Source organism: Columba livia, chromosome 3 (genome assembly GCF_036013475.1).
Source record: "Columba livia isolate bColLiv1 breed racing homer chromosome 3, bColLiv1.pat.W.v2, whole genome shotgun sequence".
NCBI lineage: Eukaryota > Metazoa > Chordata > Aves > Columbiformes > Columbidae > Columba > Columba livia.
Window position 1 is genome coordinate 85,766,468 of NC_088604.1, and position 27,974 is coordinate 85,794,441.

The window sequence follows — 27,974 nt, forward strand, 5'->3', positions numbered from 1 at the left end:
AAAGAAAGGGGAAACAGTTGTCTTTATAATTCTCTTGTCTGCCACCATTACGAGAAAAAGAAAATGAAATCTGAATGTACTTACTGCCAGACATCAAATACAAGCCATTAGGATCAACAGCTAAACTTGTAACTGCATCTAAGTGAGCTACCATGGAGTGGATCAGTTTTCCTTTGAAAAAAAAGATTTATTTAGGTTATTTTCTGCAATTCAGTTTGTTATCTGTGTTCACTGATTAAGCCCTACCACAGCTCACATTATAAATACAATGTCTTGTCCTGTGACTGAATTACGCAAATGAATTACGAAAATTATGGAAGAAGTCATTCTTTTAATATTTACAGTTTCAGAAGAGCCACAGTGCCAATATCACCAACTTTGCTAGACCTTTGTTTTATATCTGCAAAATCACCGCAAAGCTGCAATCACTGTCTATGTTAAATATCTGCTCCTTAAGTCAATTAAGCAAGTTCAGGAGTAAGATCTTGACTGGGAAGGATGACAGGGGCTGAGTATACTAATAAGCAACGAATATAAACTACATAAGAATATGGGATAATTTAGCTAACTCAGAATTAGTATTCTGTTACAGCTTATTATAATCACACTAATGATTTCATTTTAAAAATAAGAAAACATGGGTCAAATGTACTTTTTTTTTGGCTGCGGAAGATAATAAAACAACAAAAAAAGAGCTTCTGTTTCCTCTACTGTTCATTACAGAACTATATCATCAAACAAATGAGCTACTTTTGGCTTTTTTTCTCAGCTTCCTTTGGGTCCTTTCACCTCTTCTTATTTTACATACATCTGGGAATAGTAAACTTAAAATCAACAAGAACACTGACAGATCTCAATTTAACTTTTTAGACAGTGCAGCCTGGAAGCAGTCACCAACTGAAGATTATCAAGGCTCACAGTCAGAATACTGATTAACATATACTACTATTCCTATCAAAAAGTCTTTTAAAACCCAAGAGATTTATAATAACACATCTTAGTGAGACTCTCAATACCAATCAGAAACAAGTATTATAAGCTCTCTAGATATTTCTGCAGAAGGGAGAGATCTGGAGAAACACACTGGCTCAAAAGATGAATGATGCCCACAAGGGGACTTCTACTTCCAAGCTGTCAGGCAGAGATCTTACAAGCATTAATGGAGCTTCCTGCCCTCAGATCAAAATAACATAGACAACATCAGCAGAAGCAGCATGAACGTAAGCACATAAACATTTTGAAAAAGCTTCCTTTTATGTTAAATATTTATAATCCCCATGCATAAGGCTTTTTAAAACAATGGACAGAGAATGATGCAGGTTCCTTATCACTTTGCCAATAAAGTTGTAAGTGGGCTGGCAAACTTTGATGACGAGAGATTTCTGTGTCAGAGAATATCCAGTTCTTGACAACACTCATCATTGATGTGAATAATATTAATCATAATGAAATTCTGCTTACGTATTATGTTATACAACTGCTGTGACCAGGACCTGCTGAAAAGATGCATACCTGTATTGTTGTCGTAGAATTTGATGTGTCTGTCTTCATGAGCTGTGATACTAATTGGAAGAGTTGGATGGCTGATGACTCTGTTTATCTGACAGGAGGAGCTGACTGCTAAGGAAAAACCCACACGTGAATACATGGAAAATGCTAACTTCTTTGAAAGATTGCTACTAAGAAATATATACATATTCAATCTTCTTTGCAAAAGAATTCCTACCTTTATTAATAGAAACTCTCAGCTAGCAGCTTATGTAATGTGGTTTACTCCAAAATACTTTCCAAATTACACACACACAGAAGCATACGCAAGCTATATGTACGAGTGTAAATACAAACATACATGGTTCAACTTTTGGCCGTGGTTTTAGACGGCTGCATCAGGAAAGAATGTGAAGCCAAAAACTGAGGGAAAGTACCTTTTTTTCCACTTCCCTACCTCCACATTACTCCTCCCGTCAAGCCAAACTTTCTTCATAACATATAGACAGTACAGGAAAATTAGTACTGCAGGCAGTTATGTTTCCAAGCAAACAAGATCCTATGCCCTCACAGAGCAAAACCCACCTACTATTATTTGATGGATTAAATTTCTTCTTGAAGAAAGGATGGTAGACTATTCATAGGACAGTCATTTTCCTAGCCTTCAAGAATCTTGAAATATCATAGGCCTATATATATATGTATATATATGTACACACACACACATACACACACAAACACACACACAAAAGAAGAATAGGAGTTTTTTAATTAGAAATCTAGGCATTGCTGTGATGCACAGACTAGTGCATGTGTGGTCTTAAAAGGCATAGATTAACACAAAAACACAAATAGCCATGTCACAGAGCATCAAAATACAGTTATCTTGCTTCATGTGGGAGCTGACTGGTTTTGTTAAGCTGATGCCAAAGAACACACATCATCTAATCAAAATTCTTACTAAAATAAGCAAAATACACTACTATAGGATCACCTGCTACTAAGGTGGTAAAGACTTCACTTTACATCTTTCTATAAAAATTTGAACTCTCAAGTAGTGTCAGCATTCACAGGACACTTACAAATTACAGAACGGTAAATTAAGGAAAAAGCACATTCATACTAATAAACCCCCCCCTAAAATTACTAAAAGTACGTGAGACTGTACCTCAGTCAGCTATTCTTCATTTTAAAACGCCAAGAAGAGCAAGGCTTATAGCAAACAGCAGTGTCCCTAAATGGTGGTGGCAGGGCATTTCAGGTGACTCATTTTTCTCTTGCCTAGTTCTTGTAGAGATAATTTTATATATATATATAAATATATATTTTTTTAAAATACATACAAGCTTTATAGCACTATTACATAACTAAAAATACTAAATAGGGACTGCTGCTTGCTATACCATGGTCTCATTTCCTTAAAGGAATGTTACTGTATTACAGTAAGGAGGAGGTGGTGAAAAAAATAGAAGGAAAACCAAACAATAATCCCCCACCAAAATAAGAAGCAAGGTAACTTCTACTGAATAGACATAACTGATTTAGCAGTGCTTTCTCAGACAGGAACAAAGATGTGAGTTAAAAAAATAAATCCTGCACAGTAAGGAATAATATAAAGAAGGGAGATGGCACTTCCCATTCCCTCTTATAAAACAACAGTCATTTAGCTGTTTTAAAGCAAATCCAACAAGAATGGCTTATCCCCTTTTAAAAATATAATTAAATGGTGGAATTCCGTGACATAAAACTTCTAGGGGAAAAAATTTTCGAACCTTTCAAAGGCTGAATGTTTACATTGTTATCAGGTCACAATTTTGGCCTGAATACAAAACCTAATGCTTCAGCTCATTCTGGTCTCTTTCCTAATGCCAGGGCAAAATAATTCACTGATAGCAGGCTCCTTAGTTTCCTCTAAAACTTCTGATACTGGCCGCTGCCACAATCCAAAGCATTATATGGGACCTTGTGAATACTCTTTCACTGGAGCTTTGTTTTTTTCCTGCAGTGAAAATTTCAAGTAAAGCCCAACAGCAAATGAGCCAAGAGTGCATATAAAACTTAGAAAAGGGATACCTCTGAGGAAAAATAAAAAGTATCCACACATATGCACTCCCAAATTTTTCATTAAATTCACCTTTAGATTTTCCTGATATTACCTCTATCTTGCAATTTTGGACTGCTGAGAGAATGAAAATCTTGAAGCTTCAAAGATCACTGGGCTTTAATAAAGAAACCTGTGCTGTTCCTTGAAAAGGAATCCATACAGTCTGCGCTTGTTTCTACTGCTGTCTTCCAAAAGTATATGCACTCTTTTGCTACTGAAATAGCCACAAGGTCTGTTGTAGTATTAATAACTTACCATTACATCTCAAACACAGGCTGGTAACATAATTCACGTTATAATTTAGCATGACACTGCCTAATTGTTTGGAAACACTGAAAAGACCATCAACAGTGGCAATCTTAAACAAGTTTTTTTTGGGTTTTTTTGTTTTGTTTTTCTGATACATACTAGTGTCTGCACTGGACTCCAGGATAAGAACTCGTTGCCGTGTCTCCATGTTAAAAATGCTAGTGTGTCCACTGTTAAATGATGCTACCATGAGGCTTGGGTCACTGCTCACAAGATCTACTGATGAAGGGATTCCCATTTCTAGAAAGCAACACAGTGAAAATTTTTGTAAGATTTAGTTTGTGCAAAGAAAACAAAACAAACAAACAAAAAACCCCAACAACAACAAAATTTTAAAAAATTCCAACCAGTAAGCACTTTAATATCAAAAGGGCCATGATTCCAAAATGTTACATTTAAAAATCTACATTATGCCAATCTAAACAGATTTCCCTGTATGATCACTATTTGAATCCTATTTTTCTGATACGTGTATTAACAACATTCTTTACTAAGATGCTGTATCTGGAACTGTGTCTGGACAGAAATCTGCTTTGAATTCGAGAAAGTAAGAACTCCCTGCCCCCTTTTCCTTCCTTTAATGGTAAGAGCAATTCTTAAACAAACTTCCATTGCATCAAGTAAAAGGACATGAAACTGAAGTGGTAAAATAATTTATATGATAGATGATTCATGTTGTTATTAATCTGGGCAAATTCAGAGCTTAAAAAACCCCAAAGCTTTCTAGGTGAAAATTTTATATGCTGGCACTGTCAGTATGGGAAGTTACATCAATACATACTCGTATTACCAAACCTTCATCCTCCTGCCTATTATGGTATACATCTGATACCTGTACACAGTAGCTATATGAACACTACAGGACAGGCGGCAACATCAGCAGACCTTGGTACAAGAAATATCCCTTCAAATTTTTGTCCTCAAATGTCCTTTCACCACTCAACTATGCGAAAGAACACCACTGGTTGGAACAAAACCAGGAGGGGGAAGAAAAGGTAGACAGTGAGACACCAAGTGTCCATGGATCCAACCAACACAGTAGTATCATCACCTCTCTCTAAACCCAAGATTCATAGGAGAAGCATCTTTCTTGGACACACAACCTCAGGAATGTTGCTCGGGAATGGTGGTACTTATCTACTGGTACTCCAAAAAAGCCAAAAAGGAGTGGTGTGAGTAGACAACATGTATTATTTCTGAAGTGACTTTTTCTACCACTGCCGTGCCTGCTTATCCGCAGCCTACAATGGTTCATCTAATGGACTTAAATGATGACTGCTAGATATTGTAGAGAGTTTGCTCAAAGTTCTTAATAAGCCATAGGAAAACTCTTTGAATTTCACAACTGGGTTTCAATCCAGTTTGGAATATTAAAAATCCAAAGATTGTCTCTGTAAGGCAAGACTACTCACCTCTCCCACTTAATTTAATAATTAAAACCAAAACAAACAAAGAAGCCCAACCCAACAAACAAAAAAGCCACCACACTGTACCAGGAAGTTTTCAAAGTAGCCAGGTAGGCAGGCGGGCAGCAAACCAGTTATGTTTTTCACAGAACCCTGCAGACCTTTAGAAACACAGTTCTGCAAGAAGTACATGAAACATTTCTGTTTTGCTCAGTCTATTTTAACTAATGAGTAATGGCAGATATGACCAGCTTTACACCACACATCCACAAGTTTGTTCAGTTACGTTCAAGTTTATGTTGCCTCAAAGTTGCTCTGAAGAGCCAAGGAACCGTCTCAGTTTGTGGGTTGCCTTTACGACCATCAGCTCTAGGAGAGCTAGGCAATGTCAATGGGCTTATTCTAGAGCACTTACTCAAACAGCACCTTCAAGAAATTAGGCTCTAAACAGTAGGACTTTGATTCATTCGTGACATTTCAGTAACTAAATCCAAATGAGAATTTTTTCAACTAGAAGTGTAGGATGACTAGGTTATTGCTATTTAGTTAATACAAACTCAGGAATTCAACTGGAACCTCTGTATTAGAGGCACAAGGAATGTAATCTGGAAAGTACAATGACACCAGCCCGAGACAAAGCACTGGTTACTCCAGAACTCTACTGGCCAAAAAAAAAGGGCTTTTTATTCTGGACAAACCAAAAGCAACATCCTAATGGAAACTCAGTTTGAATACGAACTATGGAGTTGATATATTACACTCCACGGTTCTAGTAACATCAGCAGATAATCCACGGCTTTTAGATGTATGTGACCATCCCCCCCGCATGTAGGTATCTATTCAGCTGGTGTCAAAGGAGAAAAGACCCAAAATTTATTCTTACCAAAAACATTCATTAACAGACAAATTCCAGCAAAGCAAACAAGAAGGATTTCTATCCAGCAGCCAAAAGGATGGCAGCCTGAACAGTGATGCTGATGAACTTTAAGGTAGGGCAATTTTCTGTACCTTGATTATCATTAAATATACTGAGAGCTGGAGCAATTTCTGTAGCTTTCCATAGACGTATAGTGCCGTCTGCTGAACAGGACAGCAAACGCTGGTGAACTCCACTATAAACCAGACCCCACACTGCACCTGTATGGCCTACAAAAGCACCTCTTAGAACAGAAGGATCTGTGAACAAAACACAACAAACCACATTTTAAAACAAAATTTGAATTAAGTCAATACTTGTATCTTGGTCTGTGTTTATGGACCAACGTTAAGAAGCTAGTCCATAAAAAAAAAAGACCAATCAGGTCATACCAATATAGAAGTCTCAATTCTTGTATGAAGATGCTTGAGTTTCACCAGCATACGTGGCATTCAGTGTTCCACTTTACAACTAAAGGAACAAAGCAATGTTTCTGCAGAAGGGACAGTATCAAAATTGGTGAAACACACTTGGATTTTAAAATTCACTTTCAAACAACCATTAATGGCACCTCAGTCTCCTTTTTTCTGAAATCCAGCTTTGACGTCAACCACACCTGAATCTGTGAGAAGTGAAAAATGTTTTAAAACACAGCCATAAGGCTGACATTCCACTTCTCTTTTAAGTTTTAAGGAAGCATCTACAAATTATACTATTTTAGCCACATAACATTAATGTCACTCAACATATCATTTCAGTGGTGTGTGAGAGCAACGTACCGTAAGAGTCATAGGGGTCGATGTTTGGGTTGGTTATATTCCAGCCATGGATGAGGCCATCCGTTCCCCCACTGTAACACTGTTCACCATTGCTGCTCATCACCACACACAGCACCGGGCCACTGGAAGAACCACCCCCCCAAAGAAACGTTGACTATTATTAAACATTTTCATTATGTGAAAAACGACGTCAACAGAATCTTCAAATTTCCCTGTTAGATACAATTCAATTGCTGCACAGAATGCAACAAAAATTTTGCATAGTCAGATCATATTGTACAACACTTCCCACAAAAAAGCCTCCACAATATTTGGTAACGTAACTAAAATCAGGAAAATTTAATCATTATGCACATGAAATAAGAAAAGTGTCAGACTTTCAAACTATAGGCTTTGTTATTTTGCATAAACAGCTTTTTTTCCTTTTTTAAAGATCTAAGGCTCTTCTGTGAAATCAATTCAGTCAATTTAAATTAACTGCAAACAGCTTCATTCTACAGATGCACATATCTGACAAAAAGGTACAAGCTGCAGTGATGACCAGAACACCTAATCAAATTTAAACTGTAAAATTTGTAGGTTTTTCTTTTCAAAACTGTGACATACCTAGCTCCAGACATAAATAATTAAGCAGAAAGGAGATGAACGTAAGCAGATATTTTAAATAACATGGGAACTTAGAGCATGACATGAAACCACCAGTTGACAAGATGGAAATTACTTTTTTAAAAAGTTCTGTGTCTGTTAAAAAGACACATATTTCTCAAAATATGACAATGTTTCTCAGGAAATACTCACTTATGTGCTCTGAAGGTATATATTGGCTCTACATCAAGAGAAGCACTCCTAAATGAAGTACAAGAAAATGTTAACATGCATATGATCTTACACAATGCTTTACAAAAATGTGCCAGAATCGCTACATTCTTAAAATCACTGCTGCCTCTTTTCAAGTGTTTCTCCCACAACCTGCTCTCCCAATATGATTTTTCATATGTCTAGAAATTCTTTACATTCTTTCAATATACAATAGGATTTGCTTGTTTGGTGGCATTGCTTTGTTTTGGTTTGGTTTTGTTTATTTGTTTTTGTTTAAAGACCTTCAACCTTCAAAGACCTTAGAGAGTCACCAAACTCTCACACACCAGTCAAACCAGTAGGTAGTAGGTAGGTAGGTAGGGAAGGAGTAGGGGGCCATCATATGGAATATATCATTAAGTGTTTCCAATCTCTGCCACAGCAGAGGAGCTTACAACACCATGTTTTTACAGCAACAGTGCAGCACAGTTACAAACTACTTCAAGAACTGCTGCTCTGGACTTCACCAGCCTGGTGCTTGTCACAGGCAGTGGGGAAGCCCACGTGCTTTGGCCAGTCCTCCTAAAAGGTGTGATGCACTCCCTTACTGTACACGCCCTGCTCAGAATCTGCTCTTGTTTCCACAAATCCCAGCAACATGCAAGAGACAGTGAACAAAGGAACCTTGCAACATCTCAGTCAAAGTTTAAAGCTTTACACATGTATATGCATACATATGTATACATACATATGCACATATACATAAAAATGCATTTTTTTACATTTACATACACATGCAAACACACTACCAGGCCACATCCAAATATTTTCACTAGTAAATTAATTTGCCATGTTATTGATATGGAGAATATTAAGAAGTGAATGGTTTTCCTTTCCACAAACAAAACACGTTCATAAACATGCACAGATTTCTTCTGCCACTCTTTAAAAATCTCCATCCTTCTCTAAGAACTTGTTTTCCTACTCTCAGATTCAAGGAACAATTTCCATTAACTCAAAGGGCCATCCAGTGAATGGACATCTACAATTTTTTTCTTCATAAATGAATTTTTTTTTTATATACAAAGCAAAATAATAAAATCTTACTTTTTTGCTGGGGCTGTTTTTTGTAAATTCCACATTTTTAATGTATGGTCCTCTGAAGCTGTTATTAAGACTGGTTCAACCGGATGAAAAGCGAGACCTCTTATTCCATCAAAGTGACTTCTTAATGTGAATTTGGGGTTCCAAGTCTTTCTCAATGCATCCTTATTGTTTGCTATCTAATGAAAAAAAAATGCCAAACTTGTAATTAATCTGGAAGGCACAAGGAAAGGAAGAAATCAGAAATTTAGTTTGGCATTTTCAGAGGATCGCAAATTACCTCACCCACTTTTCACAAGAACCTGCTCTTGAGCAACAGTCCATTTAACACTAAACAGACAATCCAAAAGGAGAACAAAGGTAGATGTATTCCACAAAGGCAACAAGTAATGTCATCTCCAGAGTCATACATTCTGTGCAGGTCTTAAATACTCCACATGTCTGTTAAGTTACACATTCTAAAAGCTGAAAAGTATTTTTCTGACTGACAGTGCTGTGAACTCAGTTTGGTATTTGAAATTTGATCTATACCTACTGGCTCATTCATGAACATTGGGCCTGACTCAATCAAGCTGTGGTCCCTGAATATCCAAAGTATCACTGACATGGCATCTCTAAAAGTAAAGATCTAAGAGAAACAGAGAGGAGTCTAGCAGCACAGAAAGGAACACAACCTAACTCACTTAAGGCAACACAAGCCCTGTAATAAGGCACGACAAGTAAAGCTTGCCAGGAGAAAGAAAAAAAGGCAAAAAGGACTCGGCTACACACTAAGAACACAACTGGCAAGCAATAAGCTATCATATAAACAGATGCAATTATTTCAAAATAAATGCATTTTTAGCAGAAACAAAAAGAAAGCTTAAAAACAAGTTACTTCAACATTGCTCCACTGAACAAATGTTGACGTAAAATGCTGAACCGACTCTTATTGCTCTGTCAGTCAACAGTCATAGTTAAATTTACCTTCCCATAACTGCTGCTAATGGTGGTTATGGAAAACCAGGAAAACAAACAATTGCAACTCAAATATTGATGGTTTCGTATGTTGAAATCTACAGATATTCCCAAATAATTTAGCATCGTTAACTGCAAAGAGACAATTGATTTGGACCACTTCAAGAATCTACATTTTATTCTGGAATGTGAGGCCTGGGGGAGGTGGGAGGTTTAAGAACAAAAGTGGTTTTTTTTAAAGTTTCGTTGCTTCTGGATTTAAAAACAAAAATATGCTTCAATTAACAGTTTCTATAGATTTTAAACAATGAGAAAGTAGCCCTGACAAACAGCAGGTTTAGTCTAATCATATTTCTTAATAATGATGTACTGTCTTGCTTATGGAGACAAGCCAGTTTCTTTGTCAGTTTACTGAGCTGCGTTGGCTCAAGGAGGGAACAGCCAAATGCTCGAGCTGGTGCAAGGATGGGGCAGGACTGCAAAGTCAACAGCTCTGGCAGATTGGCTGGAGAAGGTCCAAGAAAGTTTCAGAAAAAAGGGTACAAGACATACAGAGTATTCACAGATATCTGGAAAGGAATTTGGTTGCCTTGATGCAGGCAGCAAATGCCGACTAGGTGATGGAGGGAACCACGCCTGCCAGACCAGCAGCACAGGTCCTGTGTCACATCTGCGAAAGCCACAAAGAGACCTCAGACAGCCTAACAGTGCAGGCCAGTTCTGTCAGGAAAATGTTCTCCACTTGCTTCTCATACATTCAATGATGTTCTTCCAAAGGAGCCAGAGATGATCAGCTTGCCTACCTGGCTGCACTGTCACCCCTCTGCACCCACTTGCCTCTCCCAGCCTGCCGGGGCCACTGCCACAGTCACTGCCAGCCCCCTCTTCTCTCTCCCCACTAAAATAAAACACTGAGGTAATCTGAGTCTTGAAAAGCAGTTGGTGGTCTGGAGGGAAGGGGAAGATGATGTTCAATTAATACCTGGTCTAGATTTGCCACTAATAGTAATATTTGTGTCTACACAGACAATTTGAAAACTCCAGAACCAGCAAGTAGGATTATGGACACTTTTCTTGCTCAAAGTTGCAGGAAATCAAGCAAGAGCCAACTGCAAAGTCCAAAACCTCCAGATCAGTACACAATATTAAATGTAATGATTTTGTAGTCCAGATACTCTTATGTACAGTAATCAGGGTATTCTAATTTTATGAAGCTTCTCAATCTACCCAGGAGACTAGGGAAAAAAACAGAATCAACCAAAGTGAACAACTGTTACAAAAATCATTTGTAAAGGAAAAGAAAAACACAACAACAACAACAACAAAGATAAACTTAAGAGAGTTTTGGCTAGCAATCTGGGATATTTAATCTCATTAAATATTTTTAAAACTTACCCAAAAGGGAAAGTTTTCTGTTTAGGTAATAAATTCATAATCTCCATTATCAAGTCAAAACCATTACTTAATTTACAGACAGCGAAAGCAATATGTAAAAAGCTTAAATCATAAAATGAGGTGGGCTAATGCTGCCATGTTGTAGAACAATACAGTAAAAATGTCAGTGGGAAGAAAGAGATTTAAACCAGGAAAGTGTCTGCAATTCTTGAAAGCAAAAACATTTAACTACCAATTGACATTAATCTTCTAACTTCACTCTCCTTGATTCAAAACTGATACTTAAAAAACCCAAAAACAACAAAAAATGGAATTTCCACTAATTCTGCCTCATTCACATTTGGCTGTTGGAAGAATGTATGAAGCAGTCCAACATAAAACCAGATAATATTATTTGTAAGCTAAACTTCCAGTGAAATTTGAAATAGAAAAACCATCCTTTCATTTTGCTTCAATAAAGAGTACAGTGACAAGAGCAAGGAGCTTTATAAAATGATTTTTTTTTTAAATTGTCAGCACTAGGAAAAGGTAAGAGTTGAGCTGAAAAGGACTACGAATTCCTGATATAAGTATTCCATAAAGCCATTTAACAGGGAACAAACAGAATTTAATATTCTCAGCTACACAGAATAGGATAAGGGTGGATAAAGAAAATAACATTTCATAAATGAAAGCTGTTAGTTCAGGATATAGACACATGGACAAACACAATAGCTGTTATGGACACTTAAACAATGAAGTCATGCACTGAAACCATTAAGAACTTGTACACATGGTTTAGGTTTGTCATCTCCTCTGAATTTACAAATTCAGCATCTAAATTTTAGGTGTAACTGTAAAATAAATTAAATTTGTACACCATCTTAACCCTCTTTGGAGACAAAATTAGGGAAGATATGTAAAAAAATTAAGAGCTGAGCCCAAATTAGGAGATAATGCTAAAGTCTGAATGTTAGTAGAGACGCTCTGTATCACTGCAATCCTGATGGTTAACAACATATCATACGCTCAGAAACTTGCTTTAGTAGTAGAGCACATCTCTGCAATGTCACACTCAAAATGTGTGTAACCTTTTATTAACTATATAATTTATTGCTTTACAAGTATATAAAAGTCTAGAACTTCCAAGTAAGGACCTGCAGGTTATTTCTGAAGTCTCAGATTTAATTTGTGATAGCAAAATCCCAGATAGTGATTACTTAAGAGTCAGATTTACTGAAGGGTAGGATTCATCCCCAGTACGGAACACTAAAAAACCATCTCTGAAATCCCTCAACCTTGGCAGAGCTAGGCAATGCAATAGCAAGATTAATCTGCAGTTCACAGAGCATAAAGGAGCAGATGATTAAAGTAATACCTGAAGTATTTTAAGAAATCAGAAATGCAGACAAAAATTGTGTATAACTGCAAAGAGGCAATTTTAAGAAAGATTTTTCACAAAAAAATGACAGAAAAAGAAGCTGTAGGCTACATACATCGTCACAGAAGTGTTGTCTACAAGAGTCTCCTAAAAAGTCTCTGGTCCAGCTTCCCATTTGAAATGAGACAGTTGCCCACACCAGGTAATATAAGTCACAGCTCTCTCCCAGTGGAGTATTAAACACGTCCCAGGAGAGGGATTCTACAGTTCCACTGGGGCACTTGCTTCAGTACCACCTCCTGCATAACACTTTTTTTCCCCCTAAAGACCAAACTGAACCCCCCAAGCCATAATTTGCTACTGTTTCCTTCTGCTTTAACATGTAGCACTATGAAGAAGCTTGGCTCTGTCATCCTTGTAAGCACCTTTCCAATACCTGTAGGCTGCTATTTGAGCTCCCCTTATCCTCCTAACAGCTTGAAGGCTGCTGTGGATGGGAAGAACAGATATGTCAAGTAAAAATTTGTGACATCCTTTGGCAGCATAATTTTAACAGGCAAAGGTTTTCTGCTGAGTCTACACACATGTAACTTGCATCTGCCTTCAGCAAGCAGACAGCAGATCTTGAGTTACCACTAATAACCACTTACATCGTAAGTCAGTGAATCTGCCTCATTGGCTACTGTAAGGCCTGCCAGTTCTCCAAGACCCAGTTCATTTTCAAGGGCTTCATCTGTTCCCATAATGAAAGATTTCCCTGAAGAAGGAGGGAATGTTAAAGCTTCCACTGCAAGAAAACAAAACAAAAAAATCCTGAAACATGGGTTTATATAACATTGATTAATAAAAGCATATTTTCCACTTCCAATATACTAAACATCTCTGAAGTAGCTGAGGGCACAAAGATATAAAAAGATGCATTAAAAACCAGCCATTCTAAAGAGAATCACTGCACTTGCCAATAAACAATATCTTCTGAACAAAATACTTACACTTGAGGTGTGCATGACTCAAAAGACTAAGTGTAATTCACCACAGGAAGGAAGAGTACACTACCGTTCACCCATATATAATACAAAAGTAACAAAGAAAAGCTCAGGCCCTTCTCCAACTCCACTATAAAATATGCTGATAGGCCCTGGAGAAGCGGAAAAATGTTGAGAAGACCTGATGGGAGCAGCTGGACTCTTCCTTCCTAGCACCGTATCCACATGCATCCAAAAGCACGTCTACAGTGAGGCTGTTTACGGCACTCTGAGCTAGCAATACGACAGGAAGCCAACAATTCATTGCTGCTTGTAAAATCAATTTAACTACCAGACAGGTTAGTCAGCACTGAATTCCAGGTTTTTACTAGCAGTTTATAAACTGACTAGTTTACAGCTGCTGTAGCATGCTTATAGGAGCTCCACAGTCACTAACATAAACACATCCGTAGGCAGAGTCACTAGAAAGAGGGTCGAAGGCTAAGAGGAGTCTAGTTCACACGCTCGTACCACGTAAGGTTCTGCACCAAGTGGTACAACTCAAAAGTTGTGCCTTTACCATCTTCCCTGTACAATAGCTCCCCACATCTATACATCACAAAAGGGGCACTGAACAGATGAAAATGTGTTATCTTCTGGACACAAGAGACTTCACTCAATTTTATACATCTTTTGTCTCAAATTATAAGGGCTTTTCAATAAATTATATTTTTTTCCCGTTAGCTCCACTGTAAATATAAGCCTTAGCAAACACTGTTGCTACCAGGGAGAGAACAGGAAACACCACCTTATTCACCATCTTATTTAGTCTAACAGCATCAACTCTAAGTTAAAACCAAGCAAACAATGATTTACAGTGATGAGCCTCATGTGGTCAGGCTGCTTCTCTCTTGTCCCGTAGGCATCAGGTTCAGATGCTACTCAATTTCCCTCCAGTACACCCAGCACAAAGTAAGCTAATCTTTCCGTGGTCTTTCTGTTCCACCCTCACACCTCTATCGAGTGTTCTGTTCACTTCCTATTACTTTTTACAACCAAATAAAAGCCCGTCAAGCTCTGACGTTTGATTAGGTCTTGGAGTTATTACCTTTTAATCACAAGCATCTCTTACCTTCTTCACCTTGAAGTCTAAACTACCCTTTTCTTTTTCTCTCTTTGGAGCTTATGATGTAATTTTCCACTCAACACACAATACACACAGGACATCAAATTTGAAAGGTTACTAGAATTAAAAAATTGTATGCCAAAAAATCATAGTCTCACATTTATAAAGGCATACACAGCTTTGTAATGCTGAACTCAGACTGATAACAACTAGCTGTCCTCTTCTGTTTTTGTGAGGGTCCATCTGAATCTCTGAATTAAAAAACACATTCTTGAAAGGACATGAAAATAGAGCTCTGCTAATATGGCTCTCAGTACATGTGAGAAAAGTTGGAAGGAAAACATCCAACAAGAAATTCCTCCACTTCTCAAAGTGTTGCTAAGTTACCCCCTTCTTTCATAAAGAAAATCACTGAGTATGTAAGAAACAGAACTACTGAGATCTTTGGTAACTACACCACACGCCAGGGCTTTTTATGCATCTTAATTATAACTTGGCTGACCTACTTTTTCACACTCACTGAAAAAGTGTTAAGTGAAACCTGTGTTTTGCCCATTTTTCAAATGACATATTTGCTATTTAAATAAAGAGCAGATATGATCTTCTACAAATTAATATAGCCTCATATGTTTATTTTATTATGCTGTATATTATAGAATTTCAAAAGCTGAATTACATAGGTGATTTAGTGATTTTCAGAGATAATTTTAATAATGGTAACCACACGCCTCATTGCAAAGATGCATGGTTTTCCATACTGCAACTAGCCACTGAGAATATTTTTTAATTTTTGGAACACATTATGGAAATTAACACACTGGCAAGGGGCAAACTGTTCCGTATTATTCACTACACAATCACCACATACATTTAAAAGCTATAACTAGACACCTGCATTTACCTGAAGAGCCTTTATCTTTGCACTTACAAAAAAGAACACATACATATATGTGTATATGTGTAAATAAATATATACACTTAAAATTATGTTCATGGGGAGAAAAAGCAGATACTTTTACGTCCTGAGAGGTTATATTCCACACTTGGCTGCCAGGCTTGAGCACAAACAAAAGCAAGTGCCTTAGAACTTCATCTTACAAAGCTGCCAAGTGAGTTTTTGCCATCATGTTCACAGGTATTCAGCCAGGACTTCACCTAGGTAGGTGTTTTGACCTTACTAATAGCGACTGGAGGGGAGGAATGGGAATGCCATTTATCACATAGAGAACTCATAATCCTGAAATCAGTATTTGTGCAGTGTTTGCAAAGTCTTAGAGAATAATCTTTAAGCAGAAGTAACCATAAACATCTGCCCTTTACAAAAGGTGTACGCACATTTTTAATACTTACCTTCATCCGTCCTGTTTATCTCGTGTTCAATGAGCCTTGAGCTACTGGGCCTAGAAGAAGGTGCAACAGATGGTTGTAATGAAGGGAGATCATCAACATCTCTCAAGTTTGCAAGCATATCTTGCAGCTTTGACCTGTTGGGCCCTAACCAGAAAAAAAAATTAAATGGTTTATGCGTAGTTCATAACAGCATTGTTTACATCAGATATGCTACCGCAGCACATGCAACAATGGATCCTACCTTGCATTATAACATTACCACAGAAAAACTAATGAGCACCTATTTTCAGCAGTAACTAATCATCCAGCATGAAATGAATTTCTTGAAAAGAAAGTGATAGAAGCAACTGAGAATTGTGAACACACTATTTTCCCCACATTTATGAACTCATACTGCTACTTGCATGGGATGCCGAAGAATGCCTCCGAGTCACACTGATTATTAGAATATTTACTTTCCAAAACAATAGCTGACATTTGTGAATATTTTAAAATTTGTGCATTGGGTACTTTGTGCAGCATATTCTTATGAAAACATGATTATTTTAAATTTAGTTGTGCAGTCATGAACTACATAATCCAAAAGGTTTTATTCGCATTAAAATATAAATGCAACTGGATTCACTGGCCTACGTCCTGAAGCTACATATGGTGAAGACCCATGCCCTTCTTGCCACTTACCTGTGCTTTGCTCCATCATTTTCCCACATCCCTGTTTTGACTGTTTTATATAGGATTGAGGCTGAAACATATCTTCGGTAGTTTTTCCTGTTGTAAGTTTAATTAAGAATGGGAAAATGTCTTACCCATAGTCCATTATGTTTTCTCCTAGACCAGTAAATAATACAGCTATTTTTAAGCAGCTTTAACACAGAAGTGTACTCTAACATACGTATTCTCTCATAAAACCATTCTATGATTCTATTTTCTTATTACTTCACAGGAGTGTTTACTACAGCCTTGCAAAATCGTAAGTTCACTAATGCAGTTGCAAACTACTTTGTCCACCCTAATCATAATGACAGATAATGAACTAAACTGTATTTAACTTGTCTGTCACAAAAATTTTACTTGATTCAGAAAAACAGCCCGTAGGATTTTGCAAGATTGTTTTACTATAATATCTGATTTATAAAAACAATATTTTACTTAGTAGCAGTTCAGTGTCTAAGCACCATTTAGTAGAAACAAACTTCATACAATTTAATGTCAAGATACTCAGTCCCTACTTTTTCCCTGGGCTTCCTTCCTTACATTCTTCATCACTACATGCACTATTATGAATAGCTGAAACAGGTTGTGATTCTTCCTGATTTTTCCACATTGATGCCTTTCCAACGATGGTTTGTCCATGGAAAGATGCTTAATTTCTGTACTGCAATAAACCATTTGGTCTCCCAAGGTCAAACCAATCAAATCATTCTGAAAGGTACTATAAACGTACTGCGCAGCAGTTATCTTCATGAAGGAGCACTGCATGTCCAAGTGCTGCCTTACATCAGGAATTTTTCTCATGAATATATAAAACATGTTCCAATAATATGTCTATATTAACTATTAAAGATTATTTTTATTATCAGAAATAAAAAAGCACTCAACAGCTGTTCAAGAATTGCAACAGTTTGATTAAATAATTTCTGCTAAGTTAACCCTACAACTGTTTACCCTGAACTACATACCGTGTCTGCATACTTTTAAAATGACAGACAAGTTACAAAAATCAATTTCACTGAAATCACATATTGGTATGGCCTCTCTATCTTAACTATAAAGAAATTAAGAATCAATTTTGTGAAACATGAACACTTTACTTGGCCAGCTCAGCTCCTTGTCAGACCTGTAATTTCCAGTAACTTACAGGTTTCCAAAGATGACAAAAATATCACTTGAGAAATTTAAAGTATGGTCATTACTTACTTTTTTACATTTTAAAAAAGAAAAAAAAAAAACAAAAACAAAAAACCAGGTTCAGTTTGTGTATCTGATAGCATAATTTCAGCAACATAACCAACTGCTGAGCAGCAGGTTATCACAGTATCAATACAAAAACTAACAAGTCAGCCTCAATGATGTGAGGATCTGACACCTTTTGCATCGTTATTCATGTCCCTTTGGAAGTGAGAATTTCCTTGGTATTCATAAGCATCTTCCCACAAAGGGAGAAACATCCCTCAAATTTCTTACTGGGCTACATGCAATATAATTAATTTACATCATTCACATATGAATTCTCAATATGGCTAGATGTTTGAAACAGCTGTGAATACAGTGTTTCATTTTAAACTCTTCATCTGAGTTCAAAAAGCTTTAAGGCTTACTTATCAAAAACCATTGATTTTACAAAACAGATCTGCATTTCAAGAAATGTAACAAAAAATATAATACAGGGCTAGAAACTGTATTTCAGACACTGATCACAGGTTTGGTTTTACTTTTGGATAAAAATACCCAACATTTTTAAAAGCTAGTCCCACAGGTATGAAAGTCAATAAATAAAATACTGTGATTTACGAATAAACTGATGGTCAAAGTTGCTTCCTATTTCGAGCCCTGCATAACATATTATGAGGACAGCATGACTTTCATGTTGTGAATGTTAAGTATAAACAGGGGTAGAAATTAACCTGTTTTTGCCCTCTGTCATCTAATGGGATACTCAAGACAGTTTCTGTTTTCTTTTTTATTTACATACCAGACTTTAACTTGTCCTGTGAAACTGGCATGTTTCCAGCTAAGAAAAAGTTCTGAAGTCTTCTATATTAACATATGAACTGTTAAACCAATGCCTTTTACAATTTCAGTTTCTGAATAACAAAGTATAGTGCATGCTGAAAGCAAGATTTTTTTAATTAATCCAGCACCTGGTTGGAAGAAGTTGTATCTAATCCAACTGTTTACCAGGTAACTTGATTGACTGTCATTAATTTCAACCCCTGAGAACTGGTGAACAGGAAAGCAGTCAGGAGCAGCAAAGTAAAAGAGTAAGTAATTTTAGGAAAACATTGAAAGAGAGATAGAATTAAGGGTGTGAAAGATGTGGGATTTATGATTTTAAGGTGCAATGTTTTCCACTTACTCTTCACCCCCTTTTTCCCCTTGCGCTCCTTTTTGTATTGTTCCTTGAGTTTGGTTATTACTCCCTGGTCGACATTCCAAGCTTCAGGCATGAGACACTGGTCTTCCTTTTCTAAACAAAGTGAAACAAATGAAACATCCTTTTTCAATAATGTCACCAAGTGATCTCCACTGAAGGAGGTAACAGCTGCTGTCAATGGCATTTGTCTTATTTTAAACAGACAGAAATAGCACCAAGCTCGTGAAAGCTGTAAAACTGCTACTCACATTCCACTTCTACTTGCTCAGAATTTTCTCAACATAAAATTGAGATGAAATTTCACATGCCTAAATTCTATGACCGAGCACATAGCTGTTCATAAATGTAAGCAACACTTGCTTTATAATAAATCAGGAGATATTTTGCAGGTTTTTCTTTCCTCCAGGGAAAGAATTACTACTGGTTGATGTAACTTTACAACTCGGATGAAGCGTCACTGCATTTCAAATTCTCATTTCATTGTCTTTGTGCTACATTGTCATTTACACAAAGCAGCAACACCTTTAAATCTTTTTGGAACATAGTACATGCCACCAAGGTTTGAATAAAATCTTAAAACACTAAAGCTATGCAATTTCACAAAAAGGGAAAGGCTTGAGTTACTGAGTTACTAATCTTTGAAAAAATACACAAAACATTTCAGCATACCTGTGACAAAAATATCTTTTTTTTTTTTTTTTAACGTCTCTCAAATTGTTTCCCCTGTGACATGATACAGAGAAGAAGTATTCCTCCAATAGTACGGTATTTGGAGAGTTTGGACACAACATGTTACACGAGTTCAAATCTCTAAGTCCTTTTTCCATATATGGAAAGAATGTACTGAGGCAGCTTAGAAAAATAATTTGTGATAGAAGGGAGGTAGTGCAGCTTTTCCTGATATATATTTATTTTCATGACCATTACAGCTACAAATTTTTTTAATTACATTATATTTTTGCTTTCCTCATTAAAATCTCAACCTTATTATTTAAAAATCAATTCCTTTCAGATCAAGTTTTCTTTCTACATTAATAAACTGTTCTAAACTTTTTAAAATACAAACAATAATACACTTATCCTCAGACTAATATGCAGAAAGGGCATTAAGTATCTGTAGAGGAAGCACAACACTATCAATCACAACCTGAAGAAGTTATTATGATTGGATACAAAAACTAACATGGGTTGTTATTGGGACTAACTTGTTAGAAATTAACTATGCTGAAAAAAACCTGAGGATCCTATCAACACCAAACTGACCAGGAGTCAGCCGTACCCTCTTGCAGTAAAGGCAATCAACCATCCCCTGGGCTGTATAAACAAGAACGTAGCCTGAGGGAAGTGACTGTTCCCCTCTGACCACACCTTGAGTACCGTATCCAGTATAATATTTCTTATACTGGGAAACATTGTAAGTGTCATGCCAAGGACCCAGTATTGACCCAGTATTGACCCAGTAGAGCAAGTCCAGAGGATCCGTCAGGATGGTTAAGGCAGTTGGAGCAGAAGAGCTACAAGGAGCAGCTGAGACCACTGTGAGCACTCAGTGATGATGAAAGCAACACCTTGGTGCTGCTTACAACTACCTACTGGGAAGGTGGAGAGAACACAGACTCTGCTTGGCCTCGCAGCACAGGACAAAATACTTATTAGCATAGGGACACCAAATACCAGAATACTACCCATGAGAGTTTATGGGAACTCCTTTCTTGGAAGATATTAAAAACTTGACCAGAAGGCAGCCAAAGTAACCTGCTGGAAATGGACCTGAGCAGGAGGTTGGACTAGCTGATCTCTCAGTCCTGTGAAGCCTCCAGTCCTGATCCTACACTCATAAGTGACAGATCAATTCAAGACTCAAATTCTTGAGGCATTAGTGTTTTTGCAGCAGCTATGAAAATAAAGAGGTATTAATATGCTGAAAAGAGACTCTAAAAAGTCTGTGGGCTAAGTCATGTCCTCTTAATACTTATGCCCAATTAAGTACTACTGATGATCAAAAATTGCATGAAGAACTCAAAAAAGGAAAGAGAAAACCATGTTTGAGAGAAATAAGTATATATTTTTTCTGGGACCACATTATAAGTTTTATTTGTGCTTTTTCTCCCTGGCCTGACAGGATTTTTTGCTCTCCTTCAGCGAAAAGTTTAGATACATTTGTATAAGATTCTACTGTTTCTAGGGAAATACTTAATACACTAATTTTCTACACACTGTCCCAGATGCTTCCTGCATGTCCCACAGGTTCTGTTCAACTTCACAAGTGGATCCTGAACTACTAGTGTGTGCAAGTGCTTTATAGCTTAAAAATTACCTGAACACTTCTGAGGACCTTTTCAGCCAAATGGATTCAACAGATTACTGTAACTGATGACTAAAGCCTGGGACACAAAATGAAGTAAAGACTTCCTCTGTTTGCTTCTATCCTCACCACACAACATCACTCTTCTACGCTACGTGTAACAGTTTCACTTAAATTAACGGAAGTAATTCATAATGGCAGTTCCTTGAAGAAGCCTGTTCTCACAAAGAGTCACCATAAAAGATACAGGTGGTGAAACAAGTATTTGAAAAACATGAATGAATGTCTGTACCTCAAAAAATCCCTTATATATTTCTAGAAATGAAAATACTACTTTCCATGACAATTTATTTTTAATGTTAGACTTTTGCTCATTTGTACTCAGCTGTCACCAATGAAAGTAAAAATAAACCAGAAGTGTGAACTTGAGGAAAAAAGCTCCTGTTGGCATACTAACTTTTTGGTGACACAAGCAACAGCTACACTTATCAAGCATAAATGGATAAAATTTTAATATTAAATAGAAGCATCAGAACAACCTAATATATTTCACAGAAAAGAGTAAAATTCCTAAACTTGTTAGGTGAGCAGAACATTGACTGCTGTATCTAACAATACTGAGATACAGCCTCTTAAGAAGAGAGACTACACCACAGTGAACAATAATTTGGAGTCCAACCAAGAGCTGGACGTGGCTTCAGTGAAATACAACATCTCTGAGCTGTTGGCTCATGTGAGAGCCACAACTAACCATGGTTTATTTGTCTGTCAATGTTTCGGTTCCATTATAAAGCTCAATTATTTCCCATTCACCTTCCGAAGCTCCCTCTGTGTCCAGAGCAGCTTAAGGAGGTAAAAACTCCCCATAAAGATAATTAACCAGTCTCTTCCTTCTTCTCTTACATACACAGTGGGTTTATGCAGAATAATTACATCAAGGTAAGTGCATGCTGGCGTTCTGGGTTGCAGTACATGAACCTCAAAGGACAGACAACAGTTTGTGAAATGCCTCTCTACGGCTAGGGGGTTTAAAGATATATTCTTCTGCTAAATTATTAAAGAAAACTTGAGCAAGTGAATAGCTCATATTGCCCAAATTGCTAACACACAATAAAAGAACAACTAATTCAGTCTTTATGACTCACATTATTCTGTGTATCAAAGTGAGAGAAAGCAAAGATGGAATAACTCTAATGTCATAATTGTGAAATACACCTTTATCAGAGCCCTTCATTAGCAGGGGTCATTGGAAAAAACATATTGAAATTCCACTTATAAAATTCAAATTCTCTCTGCCTTACTATTAAAGGAAAAAGACAAAGACCAGAGGCATAAACCTTGAAGAATCCCTACATTAAAGCAGCATATAGAAAAATGAGAATATTTTGTCCAGAGGACTTCAGTGTGCCAATTATTTACTGCAGGAATATTCAATATGTGCCATGATTGTGACAAAAATCTTCATCAACCACTCACAATATATTCTTAGCACATTTTTTTTTCTCCTGGTACAATCCATTAGATTTTCTTACCCCAGTCTGTTCCATCTCCTGAACTTCTTGAATCCCCATCACCTTCATCTGAGGTAATCAAAAAGTCAAACTCCTTCAAAGCTTCTTCTGTATCTCTGTCTTCACTGCTGTCAGACAGCACTCTTTTCCTTACAATCTAAAAGGTCAGGAAGGAGAGAAAAAAGCTGAGTTAAGTAACACACACATCTTTATACCGAGCAGTACTGTCTTGTCTTCTACGCAAAATCCTAACGGGAAGGTGAAGAAGAAACAGAAAAGTGTATACTCATAAGCTATCCAGAATAAGCATACAGACTTTGTTCAAATTTCTAAGTCAAGAGGAAATTTACTATGGAACTTTCTTCCTGTGACAACCAACAATCAATCACTTGATAATGAATCTACACTGACCTAGGAAACACAACTCATTGAATAAATATTAATTTTGAAAAGAAGAGAGGATAAAATGGATCACTGACTGTATGTATCTATTTTATGTGATCATATGACCAAATCATAGAGCAAACTATAGATCGTGAGGGAATTTCAGTATTTGACTGAATAAAAAAACCCAATTATTAATCACATATTAGAGTTTCTTCCAGTTATACTTTTTCTTCCTTCCACAAGATATTTAAAGAGAAATGCGGTATTTGAATCCTGTATGTCACATGGATAATTTTTTACAGGTAATTTTAAATATCAACACATGTATATAAATATTCAATAAACAATGTAGTTTTGACATGAAACATTACAAACAATACCTTCGAACTGAGCTGAAAATTGTAAAAAAAGACATCTGCTACCTTAAAAAAAGCATCCAATATATTATATATCAAAAGTACTAGGCAATGTGGAATAGCAGAAAAACAATCCAAAAATTTTTAATCTGTCACTGCAAATTTAAAGCAATAAAGAAGGCAAAGCTTAACTTGTACCTACAAACTCAGAAATCCATATATAATTCCTCTTACGCACACATGCCTGGACAGACCATCGTAAAGATGCATTAATGATTTGCACGTGTACATACACAGTCATATACTTTGCATATAGGCATCTCATTAACCTCACTTTTTCTGTTCTTCGTAACTTTTTCAACTATTTTTTCCACTCACTGTTGCGCTATCAATGATTGTTTTCTCTCTTCCTTCAATATCTTCTTCATCTTCTTCATCGCTAAAGTCCGCAGCTGCATTTTCAAGAAACTTGAAGGTCTCTAGCAGAGAGGCAGAGTCAGTCAATTCAGGTTTCCTAAACAACAACAACAACCATCATCATGAGTAAAAAGAAATCATAACAAAGTCACTTTTGCAATTACCAGTCTGTTCTGTATCAATATTCAGCAATACATGAGACTTAAAGAAGCCTATAGGTAAAAATGGACCATTACAGGTAAAAATGCCTGTGGGTTAAAAAACTAAACGTTATCCATAAACTATCTCATTAGAACCAACAATTAATCTTCATCCAGCTGCAATTACCAGGGCAGACACTTCAAATTTTAATTTGACAAGCATTTTAAAGCAACGCTCATCTGAGCACCCAAAAGCAACATCAATACCAATACATCATTACTGAAAGCCTCAGCAACAGGGACGTGAGTTACAGCTAATAAGCTGCTCTCTCACATGTACATCAGGGTACAGGAAAACTTTGCTCCTGCCCTCTGATGTTCCGCACCTTGCTGGGAAACATGAAACTCCAGGTCTATCATTCATTAACTTTTGAGACATGGTAAATTTACCACTATAAAACAATATAGTAGGAAAATACCACTGATGACGAAATAATGTTTATGTAGACGTTAACAATAAGCAATAAGGAAACAGATAAGGGAAGACTGGGTAAAATTATGACTGCACTGGCACAAATTCAGGCAGTGCCTCAGAACATGAAGCATAAGGGTAGTCATATTGAACAGGAAGAAACCAAGAAGGTCCCACCATAAATAAAACTCTGATGAAAGTACAATTAAAGGTCTCCTAAAATTAACAACAGGTACCATGTTTTCTATGCACAGGATGCACTTCTCTACAAATCACTCAAAGTGGTGAAAAAAAAATTATTCCGTTTGAATTATAATTATTAACTCCAGTAAAACCTTGTACATTCTTTATATGGCTTCACAGCAGTGAAGACAATCTTTATTGTTTTCTTACCTTTAATCAGTAGTCTGTTTTTCATAGTTCATCACTAAATGCACGCCATCTTGATTTTCACAACCACTGAAACCATAGAAGTCTTTCTCTATCATTTCGGAATTGTAGCTCTACAGTGTCTTGCACAGTCACCCGTGTTACCAGCAAGTGCCTCACTAATGCTGTATTTTGCTTCTGCTGTGACCCATTTTAAAACATTCAATCAACCAAAAAGTCTATATAGTACAGCCTTTTAAACTCTCTGCAGTGTGAACACCTGATTATCCATCCTTTACCCACTTATTCCAGTGTTCCCTTATAACACTCTTCAAAGGTCTATTACAGGATACATCCAAGAGCAAAAGCCCTGATGTGTAATAAGGCATGACAAGCAACACACTTCCTTCCCTACACAGTCTCTGCCCAAGCAGTTCTATGCTTACATGGCAACAATTAGCAGGAGTGGCTACTTCATAGCCCCAGTATGTCTGCATCTCATATACGACAACTTGCTATGCTACACTTTCTGCATTCACTTATTTCTACATCCCAAAAATACCAATAAAGATTTCACTTGCCACTAGAAATTCCATATATACAGTAGTATAATATACCATGATGTACAGTATGTTTTCATGGTCACTGGTTTTACTGAGAATATTCCTTCCAGTTTCCCATATCTTGGATAAGAACAATCTCAAACATGCTTCCAATTTGCCTTGCTTCCTGCAGTATTTTGTTTCTATGGCAAACCTGAAAGTACTCTGTAATATTTTTCTTTTTCCTTAAGTAATCACTACTCTTGCAGATTATAATACCTCATGAATCTGTAGTAATAATGTGTATTTTCATAGAAATCCTATGGTACTGTTATTTTGCTGTTTCCAACATACAGATCTTGATAAGACAAAACTTGTGATGTGCTTCACCTCACTAAATTCTGGATTTTCAGCAAATTTTCTGTGTCCTGGTCAACTTTTAGTGGACTAAATCATCTGACAACAATTGTATTTGCTTTTTCCTCTGTATTTTGCTGTGTAAAAATCTGCCATGTAAAAACATTATGGTTGCTGATCTACATTAGCAACTATGCGACATGCTATGCTAAACAGCAACATATGAACCAATACCAAACACAGAATATAAAATTTTAATCTACTAAAGAGACATATCCTTCTACAGGTACATGTATTTGCAGTAATTCATACCCAGAGTTGGTTCTGTACTCATTTGATCTTAAATCAGGCTCTCTCACACTGAAGTTCAAAGTGACCACCAAAAGAGAAAGTTTTACCTTTTTAAAGTAACTGGTCTGAATTCAACAATCATACTACTTATTATGTATTTTAGTGCAAAAGATATATACATAATTGTATATCTCCATTTCAATGGGAGTTACCCATATCTCATGCATTGGAAAACACAGTCATTTACCATGTATTTAAAAACTCCTGCATAGTACAAAAATGTACAAAGTCAGCATAGTGCCACTGAAGATTATCTGTGCCAAGGCACAACTTCCAAAGAACTCATAAGAAAAATCAAAACCAAAACCACAACATCAAAACCAAAAAACCCCACAAAACAAACAAACAAAAACCAGACAGAATTTACAGAATATTTAAATCGCTTAAAGGTTCTACAGGGAAAAGAAGCTTCAAGTAAACAGACAGGTTGATTTGCTGTATTGTACCCCAATGCGCTTTAGCAGTCAAGTCAAAATTAAGTCAACAATTTAGCTATTTTTCACCCTTTAGCAGCACATACCCATAATGTATTTTAGATATTACTGTCAGTATGAACACTTAGCAATACTATGAAATATATTCAAGAAAACGCCAAGCCTTAGCTAATTTATATTATGTAATTTGATTCAATTTGAAGTTTGCTTGTTTCATTATCATCCGTTTGTTTATTTCTCTTATGGGGTCAGTCACGAAGCAACAAAAAAGTAGAAGTGGCAAAAATATATTCAGAGATAGGGTAGTATGATTACTTTAAACTCCATTTTCGAAAAAGAAGCACAACTCAACCTTTCCAGGTGTTTTGTAGTCTAGAATACATTTTTTAAAAAATAGTGGGTGAAAAAATAGAGCAGAGCTCCACAGGCAGGGGCTGATGCATGAACTGTAGGTACTACAGGCATGAGCGAGGCAAGACTATGACAATGTTCAGAACCTGTTGCAAATAAAGGGAGACCAAAAGAACCAAAAAGGTCTCAAAAAGGACAGTTCCTCTTTACTGGACTATCCTGGATCAACACATATGCAAGGGAGAACATAATTTTCAAAGTGCAAGATCTTAAGTGTTGCTTTTTCCTTCTTCCCCAGCCATACTGTCTAAAGAAAAACTGCTGGGGAGGAACAAGCCAGAAACTCCAGACAGCAGGAGCAGCTACAGAAGCTGCCAAAGCAGAGATCACAGAGCAAACTGATTTTGTCAGGACTTCCCCAACCCTGTGCTCCCCAGCTGCTAGTTCTCACTCTTTCCCACTGCCCCTTCCTCAGCTGTGCTCCGCAACAGCACCCTTGCATGGTTTTCTCCCAAGCACCTAACCTGGCCCTCTTTCCTTGAGGGTTTCATCCCAGTTGACTTACTACTTCCAAACAAGCAAACATACAAATATATATATATATATATATATATATATGTATATATATATATATATATATATAAAACTTTACCAATATCATGTTTTCTATTAGGTACCATTAACTGTGCATTACGTTCTCCTCTCCAGTAGCTTTATCCAATTAGACAGGAAAGTCTCTGGGGCAGAGAGACCACCTGCTATTCATGACTGCACATTATTAGATACAACAGGACAAACTGATGTCACAAACATAACAAGAACAATAAGTAG

The 27,974-nt window shown here is 36.7% G+C and overlaps 1 protein-coding gene across 5 annotated transcripts in view; it reads right to left on the reverse strand.

Annotated features, from left to right (window-relative positions):
- STRN (striatin) overlaps positions 1-27,974 on the reverse strand; it is a 71,142-nt gene that overhangs the window by 8,945 nt on the left and 34,223 nt on the right. Inside the window, exons 6-18 of one of the 5 annotated variants that reach the window (XM_065057965.1) lie at positions 24,089-24,224; positions 22,989-23,124; positions 19,134-19,244; positions 16,739-16,825; positions 16,058-16,201; positions 13,267-13,403; positions 8,908-9,083; positions 7,801-7,848; positions 7,003-7,124; positions 6,316-6,483; positions 4,001-4,141; positions 1,513-1,617; positions 85-171 (exon numbers count right to left, since the gene is read on the reverse strand). In XM_065057965.1, coding sequence (XP_064914037.1) covers positions 85-171; positions 1,513-1,617; positions 4,001-4,141; positions 6,316-6,483; positions 7,003-7,124; positions 7,801-7,848; positions 8,908-9,083; positions 13,267-13,403; positions 16,058-16,201; positions 16,739-16,825; positions 19,134-19,244; positions 22,989-23,124; positions 24,089-24,224 — 1,598 coding nt within the window. Of the gene's footprint in view, positions 1-84; positions 172-1,512; positions 1,621-4,000; positions 4,142-6,315; positions 6,484-7,002; positions 7,125-7,800; positions 7,849-8,907; positions 9,084-13,266; positions 13,404-16,057; positions 16,202-16,738; positions 16,826-19,133; positions 19,245-22,988; positions 23,125-24,088; positions 24,225-27,974 lie in introns of all 5 variants that reach the window. The other 4 variants (XM_065057964.1, XM_065057966.1, XM_065057967.1 and 1 more) reach the window with 4 other exon arrangements.